The following is a 26,998-nucleotide window of genomic DNA, read 5'->3' as shown; positions in this document are numbered from 1 at the left end:
GTTCACAGGAGTCACAGCCTGTGAACACTGATGCTGCATTCAGGTCACATGGGAAAGATGGGAGAGAAGAATTTACACTTTACAAATACTGTTCACTTCAGCTCACTGGTTCTTAAAAGGATTTAGGAATACAAGATTTGAGGCTACAGTTTAAAATTTCTTTGATTTCTTGAATTCTGGTGAAACAACATATACTTGTATTGCAACTTGTAACCAAATGTAAATAATCAGACATTAGTTAAAACATTTCACTTGTTTTGTTTTCTCCATCAGCTTTGTATGATACCCTGGAATGAAGACGAGTAGAAAACACTTTGCTCATGATTGTTTATTCATTTTATAAACCTTCAGTTTGTTCACACATCCCATCAGTAAAGTCTGTTGAATGACTCTTGTTCAATGATTTCACGTACAGATTCACTTGATCCACACAGTCAGTTTTTTTTAGCATCTCGGCTATGTACAAGTAGCTAACTAATGAACGGTCTTCTTATTGTTAATGATCATGACATTTACAGTTCAATAGTAACTAATCTGTAAGTCAATTTGGACAACACCATTTGGTCTGCCAAACAGATAAATTTGAATGTGATTTTAGATTTCTTCACAAATGTACAAGAAGGTGACAACTAAATATATCTGAGAAAAAGCAGCAGAGCTTCTTTTATCGTAAACAACAACATACAAATCCATTAAAACTATTGACAGGTGATCTCTGTGCAGTGAAGAAATGCCACAACAATCAGCTCTCAGCAACAAACATGAAGACAAAATAAATTTAAGAATCGAAACAAAGAGTTTAACCCACTGTCCCTGAAATGACTTCTGTCTTTCTAAGTTTACACAACTCAGCAGTGGTTTTGTGATAAAGATGAAGTCCAGCATAGAGAGGCTGAGTGAATGTGGTCTGGACTCTGTGGAGGAGAGTCATGGTGTCAGAGACGCTGTAGAAGGACAGAATACCTGCACTGTGATCCAGGTACACTCCAACTCTGGAGGACTCAGGACCTGAGACGGGAGTTTTAATATTGTTGTACCAAAAGTTAGAACTGTCATTGGAACAATACAATGACCAGGATTTGTTATTCAATCCAAATGAACTTTCATTTGACCTCCCTGCTCTCCTGATATTCTTGTATGCGACTGCTACTTCAGCTCCTCCTCCTCTCCGCTCCACCTCCCAGTAACAACGTCCAGTCAGACTCTCTCTACTCAGGACCTGATCCCAGTCAGTGAATCTGTCTGGGTGACTAGAAAAAGACTGTTCAACTTCCATGTTTGTTGCCTTTCTGTTCCCCTTGGATAATAACAGATATGTGTTTGCTGTGTTTGGATCAAGTGTGATTTCACGTGAATATTTTAAGAAGTCAGCTCTGGTAATGGGTTCTGGTTGAGACAGTATAACATCCACTTCAGTCACTGTCAGTGAGATGTTTGTCCATGTCTCTCTCAGGACATCCTGTAGTTTGTCTCTGACCTCTGACACAGCTGCTGTCACATCCTCAAAGTACTTGAGAGGACGGATATTGATGCTGGATGAGTGTGTAGACTCACTGAGTGCTGACAGTGAGGGGTAGTTTTGTAGAAACTGGTTGTGATCCTCTGTGTGTGAGAGCTTCTTCAGCTCAGCATCTTTCCTCTTCAGCTCAGTGATCTCCTGCTCCAGCTTCTCCTGAAGCTCTTTGACTCGACTCACTTCAGCTTCCTGCTGGGATCTGACCTTCTTCTTCACATCAGAGCGTCTTTTCTCCATGAGACAGATCAGCTGGGTGAGGATCTTCTCACTGTGCTCCACTGTTTTATCAGCAGAGCCATTGATGGCCTCCACCTCCTGTTGAAGCACCTTCACATCTTTCTCTCTGTCCTGGATTCTCTGCTGGATGTTTTGTCGACTCCCCTCCAGCTCTCTCTGCCTCTCAGTCCTCTCTGCTGCAACTGTCACTGCATCGTGGCCTTTATGTTCGTCCACAGAACAGAGATAACAGATAGACTGCTGATCAGTACGGCAGAACATCTTCATCACCTCATCGTGACGAGAGCAGATGTTCTCCTGGAGCTTCTCTGACGGCTCCACCAGCTTGTGTTTCTTTAAAGGAGCTGCTTCATAATGATGCTGCAGGTGTTTCTCACAGTAAGAGGCCGGACAGGATAAACAGGACTTGGCAGCTTTCCGTTTCCTCCCAGTGCAGACATCACAGGTCACATCTTCAGGTCCAGCATAGCAGTGATCAGCAGGGGCAGCTTGGAGTCCAGTCTTCTTCAGCTCCTCCACTAAAACTGCTAACATGGTGTTTTTAAACAGGACAGGCCTCGGTGTGAAGTTCTGCCTACACTGAGGGCAGCTGTAGATCCTCTTCTCACCTTCTCTGTCCCAGTGATCTTTAATACAGTTCTTGCAGTAACTGTGTCCACAGGGAATAGTCACTGGATCCTTCAGTAGATCCAGACAGATCGAACAAGAGAAAGTTTCCTGGTCCAACTGAACTTCTTTCTGCTCCATTTCACCTCTCAGTGCAAACAACTGAGTTTTTACTTTGCGATAACTGAAACTAGTGTAAGCTCTGATCTGACAGCATGTGTTGCTTCAGTGATTTCTGCCTGTCTGCTCCTGCACTGCACTGCATGTTGGTCACACCCATCCATAAGCTGTAGATCTGAAGGGGAGTGAATGAGTAAACTGTTGCACAGAGTGGAGCTAGCTGTGATAGGAAGAAGAGCGAGGGGTCATTGAACTTCGATCCATTCCAGGAATCGGAGCAGGTTGATAAAAACGTTGTGTGTTGAACACTTGTTTACAACAGAGCTCATCTCTCATTTTAAACTCTGGTCACTTCAGCTGTTAGGAGGTAAGGTCTTCTTATAGTCAGATGGTTTGGAGACAGCTCCCCAGTTTTCAAGATTACAGAGTCATCCTGTTGTTCAGTTTAATCAACCTTTATACCCATTATATTAATTCAAACACAGAACATACAAGATGGAGGAATTAATCACTGGAGTTTTAAGTCCATTTATTCTGTGAGAAAGTTATCCAACAGTTATTTCTGTAAAACATGTAGACAAACTGAGCTGAGGAGCTTTAACCTTCACTACATCCCTGGTCAGCAGGATGAAGGCGCCCTCTTGTGTTGACCATCAGTTTTTACATGTCAGTTGTTGAGCTGCTGTGATGTTCACTGCAGGAAGATGTGTAAAAACTTCACTGAGCCTTTGGCAGCTTCAAACAACATCAGTAAAGACACATTTAAATGTGTGTGATATCACACTGTGTCAGTTTGTTCACAGGAGTCACAGCCTGTAACACTGATGCTGCATTCAGGTCACACAGGAAAGATGGGAGAGAAGAGATTCCACTTCATTATATTATTCACATCAGCTCTTAGGTTGTCAAAGGGTTTTGGGAATGCGAGATCATCTGATTTCTTGACTTCTGGTGAAACAACATAAGTTTGTATGTACGAATTGTAACCAAATCTAAATAATCAGATATTCATTTAAAAATTTAGCAATTTTACAAATGGAGCTGATCTAGGCTGAACATTTACCAATTTTTGGTGAATTTAAGATATTTGACTTGTTTTTGTTTTAATGATATCCTGGAATGACGACAAGTAGAAAACACTTCATTCATGATTTTTTGTTTATTTAATACACCTTCAGTTTGTTCTCACATCCCATCAGTAAAGTCTGTTAAATGACTTGTTCAGAAATTTCATGTACAGATTCACTTCATCCACACAGGCAGGTTGTTTGAGCAGAATCTCAGCTATGTACAATAAACTAATCAATGACCTGCTTATTGATTATCATCATGATATTAACAGTTGAACAGTCCCTTATGCATAATTTTATTCGGACAACAACAACAACAACAACAACAACATTTGGTTTGCCAAACAAATAAATGTGAATGTGATTTTAAATTTCTTTAAAAATGTACAACAAGGTGACAACTAAAAATCTACAATGAAGGAAGCTCTGCTGCTTTCTCTCAAACAACAACTTACAAATCCTTCTAAACAATTGACAGGTGATCTCTGTGCAGTGAAGAGATGCCACAACAATCAGCAACAAACATGAAGATAAACTACGTTTAAGGATTCAAACACAGACTTTAACCCACTGTCCCTGAAATGACTTCTGTCTATTTGAGTTTACACAACTCAGCAGTGGTTCCATGATAAAGCCAAAGTCCAGCATAGAGAGGCTGAGTGAATGTGGTCTGGACTCTGTGGAGGAGAGTCATGGTGTCAGAGACGCTGTAGAAGGACAGAATACCTGCACTGTGATCCAGGTACACTCCAACTCTGGAGGACTCAGGACCTGAGACTGGAGTGAGACTTTGACTTTGTTGTACCAAAAGTCACAGCTGTCATTGTCACAATCTAATGACCAGGAGTTGTCATTCCATCCAAATGAACTTCCCTCTGACCTCCCTGCTCTCCTGATATTCTTGTATGCGACTGCTACTCCAACTGCTCCCCCTCTCCTCTCCACCTCCCAGTCACAACATCCAGTCAGACTCTCTCTACTCAGGACCTGAGCCCAGTCAGTGAATCTGTCTGGGTGACTAGAATAAGACAGTTCATCTTCCATTCTTGTTACTTTTCTGTTGCCCTCAAAGAATAACAGACATGTATTTGCTGTATTTGGATCCAGTGTGATTTCACGTGAATATTTTAAGAATCCAGCTCTGGTCTTGGGCTCTGGTTGAGACAGTAAAACATCCACTTCAGTCACTGTCAGTGAGATGTCGGTCCATGTCTCTCTCAGGACATCCTGTAGTTTGTCTCTGACCTCTAACACAGCTGCTGTCACATCCTCAAAGTACTTCAGAGGACGGATATTGATGCTGCATGAGTGTGTAGACTCACTGAGTGCTGACAGTGAGGGGTAGTTGTGTAGAAACTGGTTGTGATCTCTTAAAGTTGACTCAGGCTTAAACACAGGGTAGTAACAGTTAAAGTACAAAACTTCTATTTCAGAGGGCTGGCAGCACTCTGTGGCTATATCTCCGTCTCTACTTCTTACTCAGGCTGAAATGCAAGGCAGTAACAGCCAGATATAAACTTCTATCAGGGATCCAGACTAACTTTTTTTTACTATGAGCAGAGTCGCCCCTAACTGAAAATTTTAGGAGCGCAATCACAAAATTTAGGGGTGCACACCGTAAATATATATACATATGTATATGTATATATATATATATATATATATATATATATATATATATATATATATATATATATATATATATAAATATTAAATTATCATATGTTGAGTTCAGTTTCACGCTGTTCTTTCTTTGCAGGTCTAGTTAAACTTAATGTTGATATATTAATTCAGCGCTTCCTCAGTGCACTGATTAACAGTTGCGTTTTCATTGGAGTACAGGTCACGGCACATTTTATCCCTTAAACTAGCACTGTGTTTGACCAGTATGTTATGCTTTAACTGTGTAGTGCCAGCATAACCTGCAGATTTCGTGTTCCCCACATGTTGCTGTTATCGATTGCAAAATCTGCGTTTCATGAAATTCGTCTCTCAGAAAAACCTTCACCAGTCAAATCGGCACCCATTCTCACGAAATCAGTATTTTCTGCCCTTTTTCGCCACACTTCTGTCTTCAGACTTGCACTCTTCCTCTGAGTAAGGATTTGACTCTGGCACACTTCTAGGCTTATCGGGGAGAAAATAACCCTGAGATTCCACCAGATACGTTTCCGCTGCGTTACTGCTTCGATCCAGTTTTACAGTGCCACAGTTATAGGTATGTGTTATGAAAACAACGACAAGAATTGTTCCCGACCAAAGGATTAGTAGAAGAGCTTGTGTTTGTCTCTTTTTTTAGATTTGTGTGCTGGTGTCAACACGGAGTGTTTTAGTTGAAAAGTAACCGGATGTTATATTGTTGTGTCAGTGCGCAATTTCCTGTCTGCTCGGTTCTAAATTCGGCTGAATTGTTGTGTCGTGCTCCGGTATCAGCCGTAGTAGAAGTCCCGCGTATCTGCTCCGGACAGCTGGAGCCCTCCGGAGCAGAGACACAGCGCAGCAGACCTGGTGGAAGTTAAGACATTATCTAAAGTGAAAAACCAGCTCAGCTCCACCACGCAGCGGACACGTATCTGGTTGAATCGCGGAGTTCGTTTCGCCATTCTTCGCTGAAAGTGAAACCTTCTCCTTCTGCGCACAGACCAACTTTCAGACCCTCCCCCTCCACACATTAGCCACTTACAGTGCCAGTTCCTGCCCATCTAACACACATTGGCCTGCCACCTGTCAGTCCAGACTCCAGATTCTTTGATTCGCTTTGGTTCCCTTCCACTAATGGTGTTAAAAAACATTAAGAAAAAAAAAAAAAAGAAAAAAAAAAAAACCGGCAAATTCACTGGTCGCACATATGCGACTAAATGTAAAATTTGGTCGCACTGTCTCAAATTTTGGTCGCAAAATGCGCCGATTTGGTCACAGACTGGAGCCCTGTCTATGTATCAGAGAGCCTGTGGCATGCTGCAGTTGACACAAGGAAGACTAAAATTGTCATCAGATTCTGACAGCTTGACTAGAATGCAACAATTACTAGAGATTCACATGCTGAACTGGAATTTTTACAATTTCTACAAAGCACTTTTAACTTGAATTGCGAGCAACAATAGCAAAGGCTCAATGTGGCAGTTATTAACCTAAAAGAGTTTGGTTAGTTAAATGGGTTATACATTTTGTCGATCAATTCTCAACACACTACAATTGTTTGTTAGTACAAATCAACGCTACTCCTGTTGTAGACTAGTGGGGTTAAATGTGAAAACTTCTGGCTGAAGTTTTTCAAGATGTGAAATTGAAATTACAACACTGTCCAAATTATGCTGAAATGAATATTTCACATTTATGAATGTTTGCCAACAGTACGCATACTCATACGGGGCACCACATATTGTGATACAACAGTAATAGGGAGTTTGGGGTTAAATTTGGCTATCAATAATAATTAATTATTATCAGGGATAATTATTAATTATGATGAATAATAAGATACCCTTTCCATTAGATCACCACAGGGCACCACCCTTGAAGAAGGGAAAAGATAGCCAACTCTTATTAATAATTAACTTGATAACTACAACCAGTATTACCATAGCAGCTCATAATGGTCGAAGGATTTTGGAGTCCCTGGCAGAGTAGATGTTGGCAACATTCACTGTTATACAATATTAGATAGACAGCATGAATGTCCTACATACAGGTGTTTGTGCGTGTGTGTTTGTGTGTGTGTGTGTGTGTGTGTGTGCATGCGTGCGTGCGCGTGCGTGTGTGTGTGTGTATGTGTGTGTCTCTGGAAGAACAAAGAAACAATGTTGGTGCTCACATTGCAAAGACCCTGAGACTGTTTGAAGCTTAAATCCTATAATGACAAAAAAAAAGAAATTAATGAATGAACTTCTTATTGATTATGATCATGATAATTACAGTTTTATAGTCTCTCATTTGTAAGTTGATTTGGACAACAATGACAACTACATTTGGTCTGCTAAACAAAACATTTAAAAGTGGTTTTAGATTTCTTTTCAAATATACAGCAAGGTGACAACTAAATATCTTCGCTGCTGCTTTCTCTCAAACAACATACAAATCCATCAGAACAAACATTTAGACTACAGAGATGTTTACACTGTCATACAGAGAAATGTCAGTTTAGCTAAACAAAAGTCACCATGAACAGTTAGAGCCTCAATGGCTGAAAAGATACAGGAAGGAGCACCGCCTAAAGAGACTCAAATATTTACAAAAAGACACATAAGAAAATGTCAAAGTCCCGCCCATAATGTTTGATTGACAGGTGATCTATGCGCAGTGAGGAAATGCCACAACAATCAGCTCTCAGCAACAAACATGAAGACAAAATACGTTTAAGGATTCAAACACAGAATTTAACCAACTGTCCCTGAAATGACTTCAGTCTATTTGAGTTTACACAACTCAGCAGTGGTTTCATGATAAAGATGAAGTCCAGCATAGAGAGGCTGAGTGAATGTGGTCTGGACTCTGTGGAGGAGAGTCATGGTGTCAGAGACGCTGTAGAAGGACAGAATACCTGCACTGTGATCCAGGTACACTCCAACTCTGGAGGACTGAGGACCTGAGACTGGAGTTTTGTTACTGTTGTACCAAAACTTATGACTGTCATTGTCACAATCTAATGACCAGGATTTGTCATTCAATCCAAATGAACTTTCCTCTGACTTCCCTGCTCTCCCAATAGTCCTGTATGCAACTGCTACTTCACCTCCTCCCCCTCTCCACTCCACCTCCCAGTAACAACATCCAGTCAGACTCTCTCTACTCAAGACCTGCCACCAGTCAGTGAATCTGTCTGGGTGATTAGAATAAGACTGTTCAACTTCCATGTTTGTTGCCTTTCTGTTCCCCTCAGATAATAACAGATATGTGTTTGCTGTGTTTGGATCCAGTGTGATTTCACGTGAATATTTTAAAAATCCAGCTCTGGTGTTGTTCTCTGGTGGAGACAGTAAAACATCCACTTCAGTCTCTGTCAGTGAGATGTTTGTACATGTCCCTCTCATAACGTCCTGTAGTTCATCTCTGACCTCTGACACAGCTGCTGTCACATCCTCAAAGTACTTGAGAGGACGGATCTTGATGCTGGATGAGTGTGTAGACTCACTGAGTGCTGACAGTGAGGGGTAGTTGTGTAGAAACTGGTTGTGATCCTCTGTGTGTGAGAGCTTCTTCAGCTCAGCATCTTTCCTCTTCAGCTCAGTGATCTCCTGCTCCAGCTTCTCCTGAAGCTCTTTGACTCGACTCACTTCAGTTTCCTGCAGGTATCTGACCTGCCGCTTCACATCAGAGCGTCTTTTCTCCATGAGACAGATCAGCTGGGTGAAGATCTTCTCACTGTCCTCCACTGTTTTATCAGCAGAGTGATTGATGGCCTCCACCTCCTGTTGAAGCACCTTCACAACTTTCTCTCTGTCCTGGATTCTCTGCTGGATGTTTTGTCGACTCCCCTCCAGCTCTCTCTGCCTCTCAATCCTCTCTGCTGCAGCTGACACGATGTCATGGCCTTTATGTTCGTCCACAGAGCAAATATAACAGATACACTGCTGATCAGTACGGCAGAACATCTTCATCACCTCATCGTGACGAGAGCAGATGTTCTCCTGGAGCTTCTCTGACGGCTCCACCAGCTTGTGTTTCTTCAAAGGAGCTGCTCCATAATGATGCTGCAGGTGTTTCTCACAGTAAGAGGCCGGACAGGATAAACAGGACTTGACAGCTTTCCGTTTCCTCCCAGTGCAGACATCACAGGCCACATCTTCAGGTCCAGCATAGCAGTGATCAGCAGGAGCAGCTTGGAGTTCAGTCTTCTTCAGCTCTTCCACAAAAACTGCTAACATGGTGTTTTTAACCAGGACAGGCCTTGGTGTGAAGGTCTGCCTACACTGAGGGCAGCTGTAGATATTCTTCTCATCTTCTTTGTCCCAGTGATCTTTAATACAGTTCATGCAGTAACTGTGTCCACAGGGAATAGTCACCAGATCCTTCAGTAGATCCAGACAGATCAAACACGAGAAGGTCTCTCGGTCCAGCTGAACTCCTTTCTGTGCCATTTCAGTGCAAACGACTGTCCGAGTCTTAACTTCCTGATAACTGAAACCAGTTTGAGCTCTGAACTGACAGCATGTGTTGCTTCAGTGATTTGTGCCTGTCTGCTCCTGCACTGCACTGCATGTTGGTCACACTGATCCTCGAGCTGTAGAGCTGAAGGGGAGTGAATAAGGAAACTGTTGCACAGAGTGGAACTAGCTGTGTTTGAGTTAGGAAGAGGAGCGAGGGGTCATTGAACTTCGATCCATTCCGGGAAGAGGAGCGGGTCTTGAGAGACATCGTGTGTTGAACACTTTACAACAGAGCTCATATCTCATTTTAAACACTGGTCACATCAGCTGTTAGGAGATAAAGTCTTCTTAGTGTCAGAGAATATGGTGTTGCTTTGGCACACATTATGTAGTGTAGCTTGGGAGAAGTACACTAGCCCAACCAAACTGTGTTATGGCCTACACTATAGAGGGCAGCTTCATGTGGAAGGGGGGTGGCTATGGCACAATCTAGTGGCTGATGTAGGCAAACAGATCAGGCCAGGGTAAACACATTTATACAAATATAACTTTGCCTTCCAAACTTTCAACATGCACTAACTGGAATGCACGGCAGTAACAGTCGGAGGATTGTCTCTTAAAGTTGACTCGGGCAGAAACACAAGGTGGTACAGCTAAAGTACAAAACTTCTGTGTCACAAGGCTGGCAGCATGCTGTGGCTATATCTCCAACTCTACTTTGTATTCAGGCTGAAATGCAAGGCAGTAGCAGCCAGACATAAACTTCTATTTATCACAGGGCCTGTGGCATGCTGCTACTGACAGAAGGAGCACTAAAACTGTCATCAGATTCTGACAGCTTGACTAGGATGCAACAAATGCAAGATATTTAAATGCTGAACTGAAATGTTTACAATTTCTACAGAGCACTTCTAACTTTAATTGAGCGCAGCAATAGCAAAGGGTGAAAGTGGCAGTTAATCACCTGAAAGAGTTTGGTTGATTAAATGGGATATAAATTTGATTGATCAATCAGTTCTCACCACACTGGAATTGTTTGTTAGTACAAATGAATGTCTACTTCTGTAGTAGACTAGTGGAGTTAAATGTGAAAACTTCTCGCTAAAGTTTTTCAAGATATGAAATTAAAATTACAGCACTGTCCAAATTATGCTGAAATGAATATTTCACATTTATGAATGTTTGACAACAGTACGCAGACTCACACGGGGCACCATATATTTTGCTACAACATTAATAGGGAGTTTGGGGTTAACTTTGGCTATCAATAATAATTAATTATTACCAGGGATTATTAATTATGATAAATTACAAGATACCATTTCCATTAGATCACCAAGGGGCACCACTCTTGAAGAAGGGAAAAGATAGCCAACTCTGATTAATAATTAACTTGATAACTACAACAATATAACAATAATAGTTAGTAATGGTCAAAGGATTTTGGAGTCCCTGACAGAGTATCAGTTGGCAAAATTCACTGTTATACAATATTAAATAGACAGCATGAATGAAGGTTCAAAAATCTTTTATTTAACACAAAGGTGAAAACACGCAATCTAACTAACCTGTACTACATACAGGTGTGTGTGTGTGTGTGTGTGTGTGTGTGTGTGTGTTTGTGTATCTGGAAGAACAAAGAAACAGTGTTGGTGCTCACTTTGCAAAGGACATCATTCTGTATGAATCATAAATCCACTCATGACAAAAAATAAGAATGAATAATAAATGATCTTCTTATTGATTATGATCATGGTAATTACAGTCTCATAGTCCCTCATTTGTGAGTTGATTTGGACCACAATAACAACAACATTTGGTCAGCTAAACAAAAGTCACCAAGAACAGTTAGAGCCTCAATGGCTGAACAGACAAAGGAAGGAGTGCCGCCTAAAGAAACTCAAACATGTACAGAAAGATACATGAAAAGATGTCAAAGTCACGCCCATAATGTTTGATTGACAGGTGATCTATGTGCACTTTAGAAATGCCACAACAATCAGCTCTCAGCAACAAACGTGAAGACAAAATAAGTTTTAGGATTCAAACAGAGTTTAACTCACTTTCCCTGAAATGTCTTCTTTCTATTTGAGTTTACACAACTCAGCAGTGCTTCCAGGATAAACATGAAGTCCAGCATAGAGAGGTTCAGTGAATGTGGTCAGGACTCTGTGGAGGAGAGTCATGGTGTCAGAGATGCCGTAGAAGGACAGAATACCTGCACTGTGATCCAGGTACACTCCAACTCTGGAGGATTGAGGACCTGAGACGGGAGTTTCGTATTCGTTGTACAAAAATAAATAGCTGTCATTGTTCCAAAATAATGACCGGGATTTGTTATCATATCCAAATCCACAATCGTCGTCTCTGCTGGTATTCTTGTATGCAACTGCTACATAAACTGCTCCCCTTCTCCTCTCCACCTCCCAGTAACAACGTCCAGTCAGACTTTCTCTACTCAGGACCTGAGTACAGCCAGTGAATCTGTCTGGGTGTCTATGATAAGACTGTTTATTTTCCATGTACGTTGCTTTTCTGTTCCCCTCAGACAATAAAAGATGTGTGTTTGCTGTGTTTGGATCCAGTGTGATTTCACATGAATATTTTAAGAAGTCAGCTCTGTTCTTGGGCTCTGGTTGAGACAGTAAAACTTTCAGTTCAGTCGTTGTCACTGAGATGTTTACCCTCATCCAACTCAGGACGTCCTGTAGTTTGTCTCTGACCTCTGACACAGCTGCTGTCGCATCCTCAAAGTATCTCAGAGAACAGATATTGATGCTGGATGAGTGTGTAGACTCACTGAGTGCTGACAGTGAGGGGTAGTTGTGTAGAAACTGGTTGTGATCCTCTGTGTGTGAGAGCTTCTTCAGCTCAGCGTCTTTCCTCTTCAGCTCAGTGATCTCCTGCTCCAGCTTCTCCTGAAGCTCTTTGACTCGACTCACTTCAGTTTCCTGCTGGGATCTGACCTCCTTCTTCACATCAGAGAGACTTTTCTCCATGAGACGGATCAGCTGGGTGAAGATCTTCTCACTGTGCTCCACTGTTTTATCAGCAGAGCCATTGATGGCCTCCATCTCCTGTTGAAGCACCTTCACATCTTCCTCTCTGTCTTGGATTCTCTGCTGGATGTTGTGTCGACTCCCCTCCAGCTCTCTCTGCCTCTCAGTCCTCTCTGCTGCAGCTGACACTATGTCGTGGCCTTTATGTTGATCCACAGAGCAGAGATAACAGATACACTGCTGATCAGTACGGCAGAACATCTTCATCACCTCATTATGACGAGAGCAGATGTTCTCTTTCAACTTCTCGGTGGGCTCCACCAGCTTGTGGTGTTCAAACATAGGTGATTCATAATGAGGCTGGAGGTGTTTCTCGCAGTAAGAGACCAGACAGACCAGACAGGACTTTAGGGCTTTCAGTTTTCTCCCAGTGCAGACATCACAGGCCACATCTTCAGGTCCAGCATAGCAGTGATCAGCAGGGGCAGCTTGGAGTCCAGTCTTCTTCAGCTCCTCCACTAAAACTGCTAACATGGTGTTTTTAACCAGGACAGGCCTCGGTATGAAAATCTCTCTACACTGAGGGCAGCTGTGCATTTTCTTCTCACCTTCTCTGTCCCAGTGATCTTTAATACAGTCCATGCAGTAGCTGTGTCCACAGGGAATAGCCACCGGATCCTTCAGTAGATCCAGACAGATCGAACAAGAGAAGGTTTCCCGGTCTAGCTGAACTTCTTTTTGTGCCATTTCACCTCTCAGAGCAAACGACTGTCTGACTTTCACTTCCTGATAACTGAAACTAGTTTGAGCTCTGATCTGAACAGCATGTGTTGCTTCAGTGATTTCTGCTTGTCTGCTCCTGCACTGCACTGCATGTTTGTCACACCCATTCTCGAGCTGTAGATCTGAAGGGGAGTGACTGAGGAAACTGTTGAACAGGGTGGAGCTCGCTGTGTTTGAGAGCAGGAAGAAGAGGGAGGGGTCATTAAGCTTCGATCCATTCCAGGAAGAGGAGCGGGTTGAGAGAGACGTCATGTGTTGAACACTTGTTTGCAATAGAGCTCATCTCTCATTTTAAACACTGGTCACTTCAGCTGTTAGGAGATAAAGTCTTCTTAGAGTCAGAGGGTTTGGAGACAGCTCCCCAGTTTTCAACATTACCGAGTCATCCTGTTATTTAGTTTAATCAACCTTTTTACTGATCATATTCATTCAAACAGAGAACATAAAAGATGAAGGAATTAATCACACGAGTTTTAAGTCCATTTATTCTGTGAGAAATGTATCCAACAGTTTATTTCTGTAGAACATGCAGACAAACTGAGCTGAGGAGCTTTAACCTTCACTACATCCCTGGTCAGCAGGATGAAGGCGCCCTCTTGTGTTGAGCATCAGTTTTCACATGTCAGTTGTTGAGCTGCTGTGATGTTCACTGTAGGAAGACATGTAAAAACTTCACTGAGCCTTTGGAAGCTTCAAACAACATCAGTAAAGACACATTTAAATATGTGTGATGTCACACTGTGTCAGTCTGTTGACAGGAGTCACAGCCTGTAATGCTGATGCTGCATTCAGGTCACACAGGAAAGATGGGAGAGAAGAGATTCCACTTTCCAAATACTATTCATATCAGCTCTCAGGTTGTCGAAACTCTTTTAGAACGTGACATCATCTGATTTCTTGACTTCTGGTGAAACAACATAAGTTTGTATATACAAATTGTAACTAAATGTAAATAATCAGATATTCATTTAGTGATTTTATGACTGGAGCTGATCTAGGCTGAACATTTACCAATTGTTGGGGAATTTAAGGTTTAGCTTTCTCCATCAGCTTTGTATGACACCCTGGAATTAAGACAAGTAGAAAACACTTTGTTCATGTTTGTTTATTTATTTCAAACACCTTCAGTTTGTTCACACATCCCGTCAGTAAAGTCTGTTAAATTACTTTTGTTCAGAAATTTCATATACAGATTCACTTCATACACACAGTCAGTTTGTTTGAGCAGAATCTAGTTAGATAGATAGAATTACTTTAATGATCCCAGACAGGGAAATTATTTATATCTCAGCTATTTACAAGTAACTAATCAATGATCTTCTTATTGATTATGATCATGATAATTACAGTTTAATAGTCCCTTATTTCTAAGTCGATTTGGACAAAAACAACAACATTTGGTCTGCCAAACAAATAAGTGTAAATGTGAGTTTAGATTTTTTTTACATATGTACAAGAAGGTGACAACTAAATATCTACGATGAAAGAAGCTCTGCTGATTTCTCTCAAACAACAACATACAAATAATTCTCTCTGTGCAGTGAAGAAATGTCACAACAATCAGCTCTCAGCAACAAACATGAAGACAAAATAAGTTTAAGGACTCAAACGCAGAGTTTAACCCACTGTCCCTGAAATGACTTCTGTCTATTTGAGTTTACAAAACTCAGCAGAGTTGTCTTGAAAGAATGGCCGAAGTCCAGCATAGAGAGGCTGAGTGAATGTGGTCTGGACTCTGTGGAGGAGAGTCATGGTGTCAGAGACGCTGTAGAAGGACAGAATACCTGCACTGTGATCCAGGTACACTCCAACTCTGGAGGACCGAGGACCTGAGACAGGAGTTTTGATATTGTTGTACCAAAAGTCACAACTGTCATTGTTAAAATCTAACGACCAGGATTTGTAATTACATCCAAATCTAGATTCATCTGACTCCCCTACTCTGCTGATATTCTTGTAGGCAACTGCTACGTCAACTCCTCCTTCTCCTCTCCTCTCCACCTCCCAGTAACAACGTCCAGTCAGACTCTCTCTACTCAGGACCTGAGCCCAATAAGTGAATCTGTCTGGGTGACTGAAATAAGACTGTTCATCTTCACTTCTTGTTACTTTTCTGTTCCCCTCAGATAATAACAGATATGTGTTTGCTGTGTTTGGATCCAGTGTGATTTCACATGGAATATTGTAAGAAGTCAGCTCTGGTAATGGGCTCTGATTGAGACAGTAAAACATCCTACTTCAGTCACTGTCAGTGAGATGTTTGTCCATGTCTCTCTCAGGACGTCCTGTAATTTGTCTCTGACCTCTGACACAGCTGCTGTCACATCCTCAAAGTATCTTGAGAGGACGGATATTGATGCTGGATGAGTGTGTAGACTCACTGAGTGCTGACAGTGAGGGGTAGTTGTGTAGAAACTGGTTGTGATCCTCTGTGTGTGAGAGCCTCTCCAGCTCAGCGTCTTTCCTCTTCAGCTCAGTGATCTCCTGCTCCAGCTTCTCCTGAAGCTCTTTGACTCGACTCACTTCAGTTTCCTGCTGGGATCTGACCTGCTGCTTCACATCAGAGCGTCTTTTCTCCATGAGACGGATCAGCTGGGTGAAGATCTTCTCACTGTGCTCCACTGTTTTATCAGCAGAGTGATTGATGGCCTCCACCTCCTGTTGAAGCACCTTCACATCTTCCTCTCTGTCCTGGATTCTCTGCTGGATGTTTTGTCGACTCCCCTCCAGCTCTCTCTGCCTCTCAGTCCTCTCTGCTGCAGCTGACACTATGTCGTGGCCTTTATGTTCCTCCACAGAGCAGAGATAACAGATAGACTGCTGATCAGTACGGCAGAACATCTTCATCACCTCATTATGACGAGAGCAGATGTTCTCTTCAACTTCTTGGTGGGCTCCACCAGCTTGTGGTGTTCAAACATAGGTGATTCATGATGAGGCTGGAGGTGTTTGTCGCAGTAAGAGACCAGACAGACCAGACAGGACTTGAGGGCTTTCAGTTTCCTCCCAGTGCAGAAATCACAGGCCACATCTTCAGGTCCAGCATAGCAGTGATCAGCAGGAGCAGTCTTCTTCAGCTCCTCCACTAAAACTGCTAATATGGTGTCTTTAACCAGGACAGGCCTCGGTGTGAAGGTCTCTCTATACTGAGCACAGCTGTGGATTTTCTTCTCTTCCTCTCTGTCCCAGTGATCTTTAAAACAGTTCTTGCAGCAGTGTCCACAGGGAATAGTCACCAGATCCTTCAGTAGATCCAGACAGATCGAACAAGAGATAGTTTCCCTGTCCAGCTGAACTCCTTTCTGTGCCATTTCACCTCTCAGTGACAACGTCTGTCTGAGTTTTTACTTCCTGATAACTGAAACTAGTTTAAGCTCTGATCTGACTGCATGTGTTGCGGCATAGATTTCTGCCTGTCTGCTCCTGCACTGCACTGCGTATTGGTCACACCCATCCTCGAGCTGTAGATATGAAGGGGAGTGAATGAGTTTGGGTGGAGCTAGCTGTGTTTGAGAGCAGGAAGAAGAGGGAGGAGTCATTAAGCTTCGATCCATTCCAGGAAGAGGAGCGGGTTGAGAGAGACGTCATGTGTTGAACACTTGTTTGCAATAGAGCTCATCTCTCATTTTAAACACTGGTCACTTCAGCTGTTAGGAGATAAAGTCTTCTTAGAGTCAGAGGGTTTGGAGACAGCTCCCCAGTTTTCAACATTACCGAGTCATCCTGTTATTTAGTTTAATCAACCTTTTTACTGATCATATTCATTCAAACAGAGAACATAAAAGATGAAGGAATTAATCACTCGAGTTTTAAGTCCATTTATTCTGTGAGAAATGTATCCAACAGTTTATTTCTGTAGAACATGTAGACAAACTGAGCTGAGGAGCTTTAACCTCCACTACATCCCTGGTCAGCAGGATGAAGGTGCCCTCTTGTGTTCAGCATCAGTTTTTACATGTCAGTTGTTGAGCTGCTGTGATGTTCACTGTAGGAAGATGTGTAAAAACTTCACTGAGCCTTTGGCAGCTTCAAACAACATCAGTAAAGACACATTTAAATGTGTGTGATGTCACACTGTGTCAGTTTGTTCACAGGAGTCACAGCCTGTAACACTGATGCTGCTTCAAACAACATCAGTAAAGACACATTTAAATGTGTGTGATATCTCACTGTGCCAGTTTGTTCACAGGAGTCACAGCCTGTAATGCTGATGCTGCATTCAGGTCACACGGGAAAGATGGGAGAGAAGAGATTCCTCTTTACAAATATTACTAACATCAGCTCCCAGGTTGTCAAAAGGATTTGTGAATGTGAGATTTTTCAAATTTCTTTAATTCTGGTGAAACAATATATACTTGAATGTAATAGCTTGTAACAAAATGTAAATAATCTTACATTCATTTCATGATTTTATGACTAGAGCTGATCTAGGCTGCACATTTTCCATTTTTTGTTGAAGGTAAAATATTTGACATGTTTTGTTTTCTCCATCAGCTTTGTATGATATCCTGGAATGACGACAAGTAGAAAACACTTTGTTCATGTTGGTTTGTTCTTTTTAAATACCTTCAGGTTCACACATCTCATCAGTAAAGTCTGTTAAATGACTCTTGTTCAGTGATTTCAATGTCCAGATTCACTTCATCCACACAGTCAGTTTGTTTGAGCAGAATCTCAGCTATGTACAAGTAACTACTGAATGATCTTATGGAACATTATCATGATAATAACTGTCACAGGTTAAAGGGGAAAAGTAAAGGTGGACCCAAATGCAGTGACAGGAGGCAGGGAATGGGGGAAACAAAAAGCGAGCTTCATGGATATCAAAGCTGAATGCAAAACAAAAACCAAGGACCACAAATGAAAATGAGTCCGAGGACAAAAACACAAACTAGCACGAAACTGCAAGACAAAGTCTTAAGATTAAGCAAAGTACAACCAAAAGCAAAGTTCAAATCAAAAATGCATAAAAAAAAAAAATCCAAATCCAAAACATACCAAACAGGAGACATGAGAGGAGGCACGGGAGGAAACTTGACAAGGGGCATCACAGAGAGCACAGAAAACGAACTGACAAACACCAGAGGGAAGAGAAAGACTATATACACAGACAAAAACGAACAAGTGGAGGAACAGGTGAGGTGGAGCAGCAGGTGGGAACACTCTAACTGATGAGCAGCACACAAACGTGGGAGAAAAACATCCAACAAGAAGGAAAGGAAAGACAGGGAAGAACACAGGACACTGAAAGGACACAAGAGGGCATGGAAATCAAAACAAAAGAAACCAGAAGACACAGAACCATGACAGTGCCCCCCCTTAAGGGACAGCTCCCAGATGGCCCAAAAACAAGGCCACGAATAGAGTCTAAACGAAGCTGGGAGGGCGGAGGGGGGTCTGGTGGAGGGCCAGAGTCCAACTGAAGCTGGGAGGGTGGAGGCAGGTCAGGAGGGGGGCCAAAGTCCAAGTAAATCTGGGAGGGTGGTGGCAAGGGGTGAGGGCTGAGACCCTCGGGAGGCCGACGGCGGGGGCGAAGGCTGAGACACTCGGGAAGCCGGCGGCGGGGGAGAGGTCTGAGACCCTCGGAAGGCCGACGGTGGGGGCCAAGGCTAAGACCCACTGGAGGCCGGGGGCATGGGCTGGGACCCACTGGAAGCCGGTGGAGAAGGCGTGGGCTGAGACCCACTGGAGGTCGGGGGCATGGACTGGGACCCACTGGAAGCCAGCGGTGAAGACGGAGGCTGGGATCCTCTGGAAGCTGGCAGAAGCGGTGTGGGCTGGGACCCACTTGGAGCTGGTGGAGAAGGTGTGGGCTGGCACCCACTGGAAGCCGGCGGAGAAGGCGTGGACTGAGACCCACTGGAGGCTGGGGGCGTGGGCTGGGACCTACTGGAAGCCAGCGGCAAAGACGGAGGCTGGGATCCTCTGGAAGCTGGCAGAAGCGGTGTGGGCTGGGACCCACTTGGAGCTGGTGGAGAAGGTGTGGGCTGGGACCCACTGGAAGCCAGCGGAGAAGGCGTGGACTGAGACCCACTGGAGGCTGTGGGCGTGGGCTGGGACCTACTGAAAGCCGGCGGCAAAGACGCAGGCTGAGACTCTCTGGAAGCCGGCAGAAGCAGCGTGGGCTGTAACCTACTGGAAGCCGGCAACGAAGCAGGGATCCTCTGGAAGCCGGCAGAAGTGGCGTCGGCTGGGACCCACTGGAAGGCCTCGGCACTGGCTGGCACTCTCTCGAGGCTGGCGGCGTAGGCACAGGTGCATGCCAGGACCCTCTAGAATCCGGTGGAAGCAGCGTGGGCCAGGACCAAATGGAAGCCGGTGGATGCGGCGTGGGCTGGGACCCACTGGTGGTCGAACCACCGACTGGAACACCCTCCTGGACCCGTGCGGGGCCACCGATGGAGGTTCACAAGGAAGTGTCGGCCTGAGAGTCGATGGGGAACCACTGGAAGGTGTCGGCCTGGGAGCCAATGGAGAACCACTGGGAGGTGTCGACCTGGGAGCCAATGAAGAACCACTGGAAGGTGTTGGCCCAGGAGCCAATCGGGTTTCCCAAGGAGGTGTCGGCCTGGGAGCTGACAGGGAACCACTGGGAGGTGTCGGCCTGTGAGCTGACGTGGAGTCGGTGGCGGCTGTCGGCCTGGGAGCCGACGGAGGTACGCTGGCAGCATCTGACTTTGGCCAGGCCTCTGACCAAGGGGCAGGGACAAGACTTGGCCGGGCCTCCAACCGAGGAGCAGAGACAGGACTCGGCTGGGTGTTGACCAGGCGGCCGACTGAGGACCACTGGCAGGTGTCAACCCGGCCGCTAACTGAGAACCACTTGCAGGTGTCGACCGGGCCGCCGACTGAGAACCACTGGCAGGTGTCGACCGGGATGCTGCCGAGAAGCACTGGCAGTTGTCAACCGGGCCACTGCCCGAGAACCACTGGCAGTTGTCGACCGTGCCACTGCCCGAGAACCACTGGCAGTTGTCGACCGGGCCACTGACTGAGGGACACTGGCTGATGTCTGCCTGGGTGTCAGCCACGCCATCAGCGGAGCAAACCTGGCAAGCGTCAGCTGGGCAGCTGACAATGGAGCTTGACTTCAGGGACCCAGGACACAGACGGGCTCTTAGCTTTCTTGGTGGGGGGCACTTTGTAGGCCAGCCAGGTTCCAAGGAAAGGGGACATCTTGGAGTTGGTTGAATCTGGGGCAGCCACCGTCTGAGAGTCCGAGCTATAGAGGTCGTCAACCGAAGCCTTTCTGTCACGGGTTGAAGGGAAAAACTAAAGGTGGAACAACACTTTACTAATCCCTTATTTGTAAGTCGATTTGGACAACAACAACAACATTAGGTCTGCCAAACAAATAAATCTGAATGTCTGAATGTACAAAAAGGTGACAACTAAATATCGATGATGAAGGAAGCTCTGCTGCTTTCTCTCAAACAAAAACTTATAAATCCATCAAAACAATTGACAGGTGATCTCAGTAAAGTGAAGAAATGCCACAACAATCAGCAACAATCATCTAACCCTAACCCACAGGCCACATCTTCAGGTCCAGCATAGCAGTGATCTGCGCCATTTCACCTCTCAGTGCGACTGATTCAGTATCACATCTTTGGATGTCAAATTAGTTTGAGCTGTGATCTAAGCATCATGAGTTGTCTTTAAAATGTATATCTGAAGGGGAGGGAACAAGGAAATACTTGATATGGACGGACAGGAGCTCACTCTGTCGGTCATCAACCTTTGATTCATTACGGGACGAGGAGCAGCTCTGTAGATCTGTACTTTGTTTCCTCTTTTACAATAAAACAGTAAAACCTGTAAAATATTTCTTGGCTCTTATACAGTGGCAGTTCTAGACCAGTTTTAATAGGGGGGCCAGGTTGGGGATGGCTTTTTTGTTAGGGGGCACATACAACCCGGAAAAAAAGATAAATCCCTCATTCAGACAAAACAGTGTTTACAATTTCAGCAATTTTGATTGGGTAGTAAACTGCTGAGACACTTTATTTCTGCCTTTCCCTTCAAAACAAAATCATTGCAAGAAATCTGTCATTGTATTATTGATGCAGACTCCCTGCTGGGGGGGGCCACAGGGGGGTCCAGACTCTGAGTTACGGGGGCACTGGTCCCTGTTGGCCCCCCCCCAGAACCGCCCCTGCTCTTATAGATTGATGGATAGATAGATTATGAACTTTATTGATCCCAAGCTGGGAAATTCCAGCTTAGCAGCAGCATTATACACAGAGACAATAACAACACAATGAAATAAGAGGAACAACCTAGACATATTAAATAGCAATAGAAAAAAGTAATATACAAAATGTACAAAATGTATGAAAGTGTATAAATAAGCAGAGTAATTGTAGTGCAAGATAAAATATAAGGTGCGGTGAACAGATTGTATAAAACCAAAGTGCGTAGAGACTTTGTGTTATGACCACAGTTTTAGCTGTTATTATTGTACAGTGTGATGGTAAGTGGCAGGAAAGATTTCCTGTGTCTGTCCCCCAGCAGTCTGTGAGAGAACGTGCTCCACTGTTTGTCTACTGTGTGATAGAGAGGGTGTTGATCATTGTCCATTGTCCTTAAGGCTTTGCTGATATATTTCTCTAACTCTTTTGGATATTTGGTTCATTTTTTTTAACTGGTTAAAAGCAGCTGACTGACAATAGAGAGTTATCAAAGTTAATAGTCATTAAATATTGAAATTGATGATACTTTTTAAACTATTGAGACAAAACTGTTCAATTTCAGAACATCAACCTGAGCAGTGATGTAATGTAAAAAGGCACATTTACTTATGTAGAAGTTTGAGGTAATTTGCTTGAATATTTACATTGTCTGTTACTTTATACTTGCACTCATATCCTTCATTTTGGAGGTAAATATCATACATTTTGATCCACTACACTGATTATTTTAGTGAATCAAGACTTTGGAAGTTATATGCTGCATCAGAGCCAGTGTAGCACATTCTAAAATTAATGTATCTCATCTGTGCATATAACCCTGATTACTAGCCGCCCGGTCAACCCTCAATAAACAGTTTCTATTACTTTACTGTCTTCTTTTGATGCTTAAGTTCATTAGATTGCCAGAAAATGACTTAAGATGATTCAGTAAATTTAATATCAGAAACCTAAAGACTTAATATTTTAGTTACCATATCTTTCCTTTTACTCCATTTCGACATTTGGGTACCTTTACCACATTGACCCTGAGCTGAACCAGCATTTCAATCTCTAGATGTGTTGGAACAAATATCATCAAACAGGTTATTTGTTGAAAATGTGAATCCATGACTATGTGAACAGAATGAAGCTCGCTGAGTTTGAGATATGAAGCCTTTGATTCATTCTAGGAGGAGGAGCAGCTCTGTGAATCTAAACTCACTGGCTGAATCAGGAACAATTTAAATCTCCACCGACCATAAATGATTATGTCTTGATGGTTTTATATGAGAGCAAACATGTTGCTTTATACGTGATGTTGATTCTGACTGAACTGAATTCATACAAATATCATCACAATTATAAAATCATTCCTACAATTCTTCCATGCTGGAAAAGGTGGAGTCATTTTACCTGTGATGGTGCACCAAATCAATCAAAGATGTCAGTGGACAACATGAGTCACAACAAATCAAATCCAATTTGGATTCAAACTTTACAAACCAGGATCCTTTCACTGTGAATCAGATATTCATTTAGGGATTTTATGACTGGAGCTGATCTATGCTGCACATTTTCCATTTGTTGTAGAAGTTAAAATATCTGACTTGTTTTGTTTTCTCCATCAGCTTTGTATGATACCCTGGAATGACGACAAGTAGAAAACACTTTGATTATGTTTGTTTATTCATTATTATAAACCTTCAGTTTGTTCACACATCACATCAGTAAAGTATGTTAAATTAGTCTTATTCAATGATTTCATGCACAGATTCACTTCATCCATACAGTCAGTTTGTTTGAGCAGAATCTCAGCTAAGTACAAGAAAATAAGGAAACTAACTTCTTATTGATTATGATCATGATATTTACAGTTTAATAGTCCCTTATGTGTAATTTGATTTGGACGACAACAACAACATTTGGTTTGCCAAACAAATAAATGTGAATGTGATTTTAGATTTCTTCACATATGTGCAAGAAGGTGACAACTAAATATCTACAATGAAGGAAGCTCTGCTGCTTTCTCTCAAACAACAACATACAAATCCATCAAAACAATTGACAGGTGATCTCTGTGCAGTGAAGAAATGCCACAACAATCAGCTCAAACATGAAGGCAAAATGAGTTTAAGGATTCAAACACAGAATTTAACCCACTGTCCCTGAATTGACTTCTGTCTATTTGAGTTTACACAACTCAGCAGTGGTTCCAAATCCAAGCCAAAGTCCAGCATAGAGAGGCTGAGTGAATGTGGTCTGGACTCTGTGGAGGAGAGTCATGGTGTCAGAGACGCTGTAGAAGGAAAGAATACCTGCACTGTGATCCAGGTACACTCCAACTCTGGAGGACTCAGGACCTGAGACGGGAGTTTTGACGTTGTTATACCAAATGTCACTACTGTCATTGTCACAATCTAACGACCAGGATTTGTCATTCCATCCAAATCTACATTCATTTGACTCCCCTGCTCTGCTGATATTCTTGTATGCAACTGCTACTTGAACTCCTCCCCCTCCCCACTCCACCTCCCAGTAACAACGTCCAGTCAGACTCTCTCTACTCAGGACCTGATCCCAGTCAGTGAATCTGTCTGGGTGATCAGAATAAGACTGTTCATCTTCTATGTTTGTTGCCGTTCTGTTCCCCTCAAATAATAACAGATATGTGTTCGCTGTGTTTGGATCCAGTGTGATTTCACGTGAATATTTTAAGAAGTCAGCTCTGGTCTTGGGCTCTGATTGAGACAGTGTAACATCCACATCAGTCACTGTCACTAAGATGTTTGTCCACATCTCCCTCAGGACATCCTGTAGTTTGTCTCTGACCTCTGACACAGCTGCTGTCACATCCTCAAAGTACTTGAGAGGACGGATCTTGATGCTGGATGAGTGTGTAGACTCACTGAGTGCTGACAGTGAGGGGTAGTTGTGTAGAAACTGGTTGTGATCCTCTGTGTGTGAGAGCTTCTTCAGCTCAGCGTCTTTCCTCTTCAGCTCAGTGATCTCCTGCTCCAGCTTCTCCTGAAGCTCTTTGACTCGACTCACTTCAGTTTCCTGCTGGGATCTGACCTCCTGCTTCACATCAGAGCATCGTTTCTCCATGAGACGGATCAGCTGGGTGAAGATCTTCTCACTGTCCTCCACTGCTTTATCAGCAGAGCGATTGATGGCATCCACCTCCTGTTGAAGCAGCTTCACATCTTCCTCTCTATCCTGGATTCTCTGCTGGATGTTTTGTCGACTCCCCTCCAGCTCTCTCTGCCTCTCAGTCCTCCCTGCTGTCACTATCACTGTGTCATGGCCTTTATGTTGATCCACAGAACAGAGGTAACAGATATGCTGCTGATCAGTACGGCAGAACATCTTCATCACCTCATTATGATGAGAGCAGATATTGTCCTGGAGCTTCTTGGTGGGCTCCACCAGTTTGTGACTCTTTAACTGAGCCACATCATAATGAGGCTGGAGGTGTTTCTCGCAGTAAGAGACTAGACAGACCAGACAGGACTTAACTGCTCTCAGTTTCCTCCCAGTGCAGAAATCACAGGCCACATCTTCAGGTCCAGCATAGCAGTGATCAGCAGGAGCAGCTTGGAGTCCAGTCTTCTTCAGCTCCTCCACTAAATTTGCTAACATGGTGTTTTTAACCAGGATAGGCCTTGGTGTGAAGGTCTCTCTACACTGAGGGCAGCTGTAGATATTCTCCTCATCTTCTCCATCCCAGTGATCATTAATACAGTTCTTGCAGTAGCTGTGTCCACAGGGAATAGTCACCGGATCCTTCAGTGGATCCAGACAGATCGCACAAGAGATAGTTTCCCTGTCCAGCTGAACTCCTCCCTGTGCCATTTCACCTCTTAGTGCCAACGATTGATTCAGTATTGCTCCCTTGGACGTGAAATAAGTTTGAGATCTGATCGAAGCAACACGAGTCGTTTACAAACTCCTTATCCGAAGGGGAGGGAACAAGGAAATACTGTATATGGACAGAGAGGAGCTCATTCAGTCGGTTATCAACCTTTGATCCATTCCAGGACGAGGAGCAGCTCTGTGAATCTGAACTTTGTTTCCTCATCTACAATAAAACAATAAAACCTGTAAAATATTTCTCAGGTCTTCAGGCTTTGCTGATATAGTTCTCCAACTCTTCCTCAAACACTGTTCATTGTACTTAAGCCTTTTAGACACAACATGGTTTGACCTGTGCTTGCTGCTGGGTTCAGTTCAGTCACAGCACTGCTGCACCCAAAGTTCAGGTGTTTCAACTCATTTAATTCTCATTTAATTTAATCATTATTCATGTTATACACCAATGTTCAAAGCTGAGTATATGAAGTGAACAAAATCAGACTAGATGAAACTTTAATGTATTATTAATATTTGGCATCCTCAAATGTGTTTCATGCGTTCAGGTTCCGTTGCAAGGCCGCACTGTGATCCAGTCAGCTGCACTGTTTGAACACAAAATGATCAATATCGACTCATTGATCCTGTAATGACTGTGTAGGTGTTCAGTTACAATCAAACACAGAACCTTTCTTCTAAATCAAGACTGTGGTGTAAGCCACATCTGCTGGATTTAGCTTAGTATTGCCATCACTTTGATGACACTAAATGACAGTTTAAAGGGGCAGATCAACTTCCTGAGCCAACTCTTGACACCAACACAGGGCAATGCCAAGTCGACATGCAGAGAGATAAAGACAGGACTCATGCTCATCTATTGCCTCCTCACTGTCAGCCTGCATGTTTGTCCCATTTTTCAGTTTTGGTTCTCAGAGGTTGTCCAGTTTTTGAATTTTCAACTCTGTCTGGTTAAAGACAAGTCATTTTGTTTGCTCATTTACTGCTGGTCTGCTGACACTGAGGCTGTTTACCGTTTAATAAATGATGAATGGACTAAGATCTATACAACACTGACTTTACACACACACACAGTGTTGTCAGATTGGTGACTATGTAATGCTGCTAGATTCTTACTTTCCTGCCAAATTTGTCTACATTTATTTGACTTTTATTCATTTGGGCGCTGTTTGGTATGATATGGTCGCTTCCGCAGATTATAAACATCCGGGTCACGGGGGCAGCTGTCTGAGCAGGTCCCTCTCCCCAGACACTGCTCCTCCCGGAGGATCCCAAGGCATTCCCAGGCCAGCTGAGTGACATAGTAACTCCAGCGTGTCCTGGGTCTACCTCTGTGTCTCCTCCCGGCGGGAAATGCCAGGAACACCTCCCAAGGAAGGAGTCCCGGGGGCATCCAGTATAGATGTCTGGGCCACCTCAGCTGGCTCCTCTTGATGTGGAGGAGCAGCGGCTCACTCCGAGCTCCTCCTGGGTGACAGAGCTCCTCGCCCTATCTCTAAGGAGTCGCCCCACCACCCTGCAGAGGAATCTCATTTTGGGCGCT

The 26,998-nt window shown here is 43.5% G+C and overlaps 4 protein-coding genes and 1 pseudogene across 4 annotated transcripts; all 5 read right to left on the bottom strand.

Annotated features, from left to right (window-relative positions):
* Positions 1-313: 313 nt before the first annotated feature.
* Positions 314-2,599, bottom strand: LOC115592165 (tripartite motif-containing protein 16-like). The gene has a single exon (XM_030434706.1). The coding sequence runs from the start codon at positions 2,498-2,500 to the stop codon at positions 800-802; it is 1,701 nt and encodes a 566-aa protein (XP_030290566.1). The 5' UTR covers positions 2,501-2,599; the 3' UTR covers positions 314-799.
* Positions 2,600-4,067: 1,468 nt separating this feature from the next.
* Positions 4,068-16,728, bottom strand: LOC115592170 (tripartite motif-containing protein 16-like; annotated as a pseudogene).
* Positions 7,423-9,827, bottom strand: LOC115592168 (tripartite motif-containing protein 16-like). Its single transcript, XM_030434708.1, has one exon. The coding sequence runs from the start codon at positions 9,624-9,626 to the stop codon at positions 7,956-7,958; it is 1,671 nt and encodes a 556-aa protein (XP_030290568.1). The 5' UTR covers positions 9,627-9,827; the 3' UTR covers positions 7,423-7,955.
* Positions 11,147-13,510, bottom strand: LOC115592169 (tripartite motif-containing protein 16-like). Its single transcript, XM_030434709.1, has one exon. It carries the CDS (start codon positions 13,379-13,381, stop codon positions 11,720-11,722), a length of 1,662 nt encoding a protein of 553 aa, XP_030290569.1. The 5' UTR covers positions 13,382-13,510; the 3' UTR covers positions 11,147-11,719.
* A 6,523-nt stretch (positions 16,729-23,251) lies between the features above and the next one.
* On the bottom strand, positions 23,252-25,484 carry LOC115592167 (tripartite motif-containing protein 16-like). The gene has a single exon (XM_030434707.1). The coding sequence runs from the start codon at positions 25,438-25,440 to the stop codon at positions 23,770-23,772; it is 1,671 nt and encodes a 556-aa protein (XP_030290567.1). The 5' UTR covers positions 25,441-25,484; the 3' UTR covers positions 23,252-23,769.
* Positions 25,485-26,998: the final 1,514 nt, after the last annotated feature.

Source organism: Sparus aurata, chromosome 12 (assembly GCF_900880675.1).
Source record: "Sparus aurata chromosome 12, fSpaAur1.1, whole genome shotgun sequence".
NCBI classification, from domain to species: Eukaryota; Metazoa; Chordata; class Actinopteri; order Spariformes; family Sparidae; genus Sparus; species Sparus aurata.
Note: the sequence above shows the minus strand (reverse complement) of the source record. Positions and strands in the feature narration are given on the sequence as shown.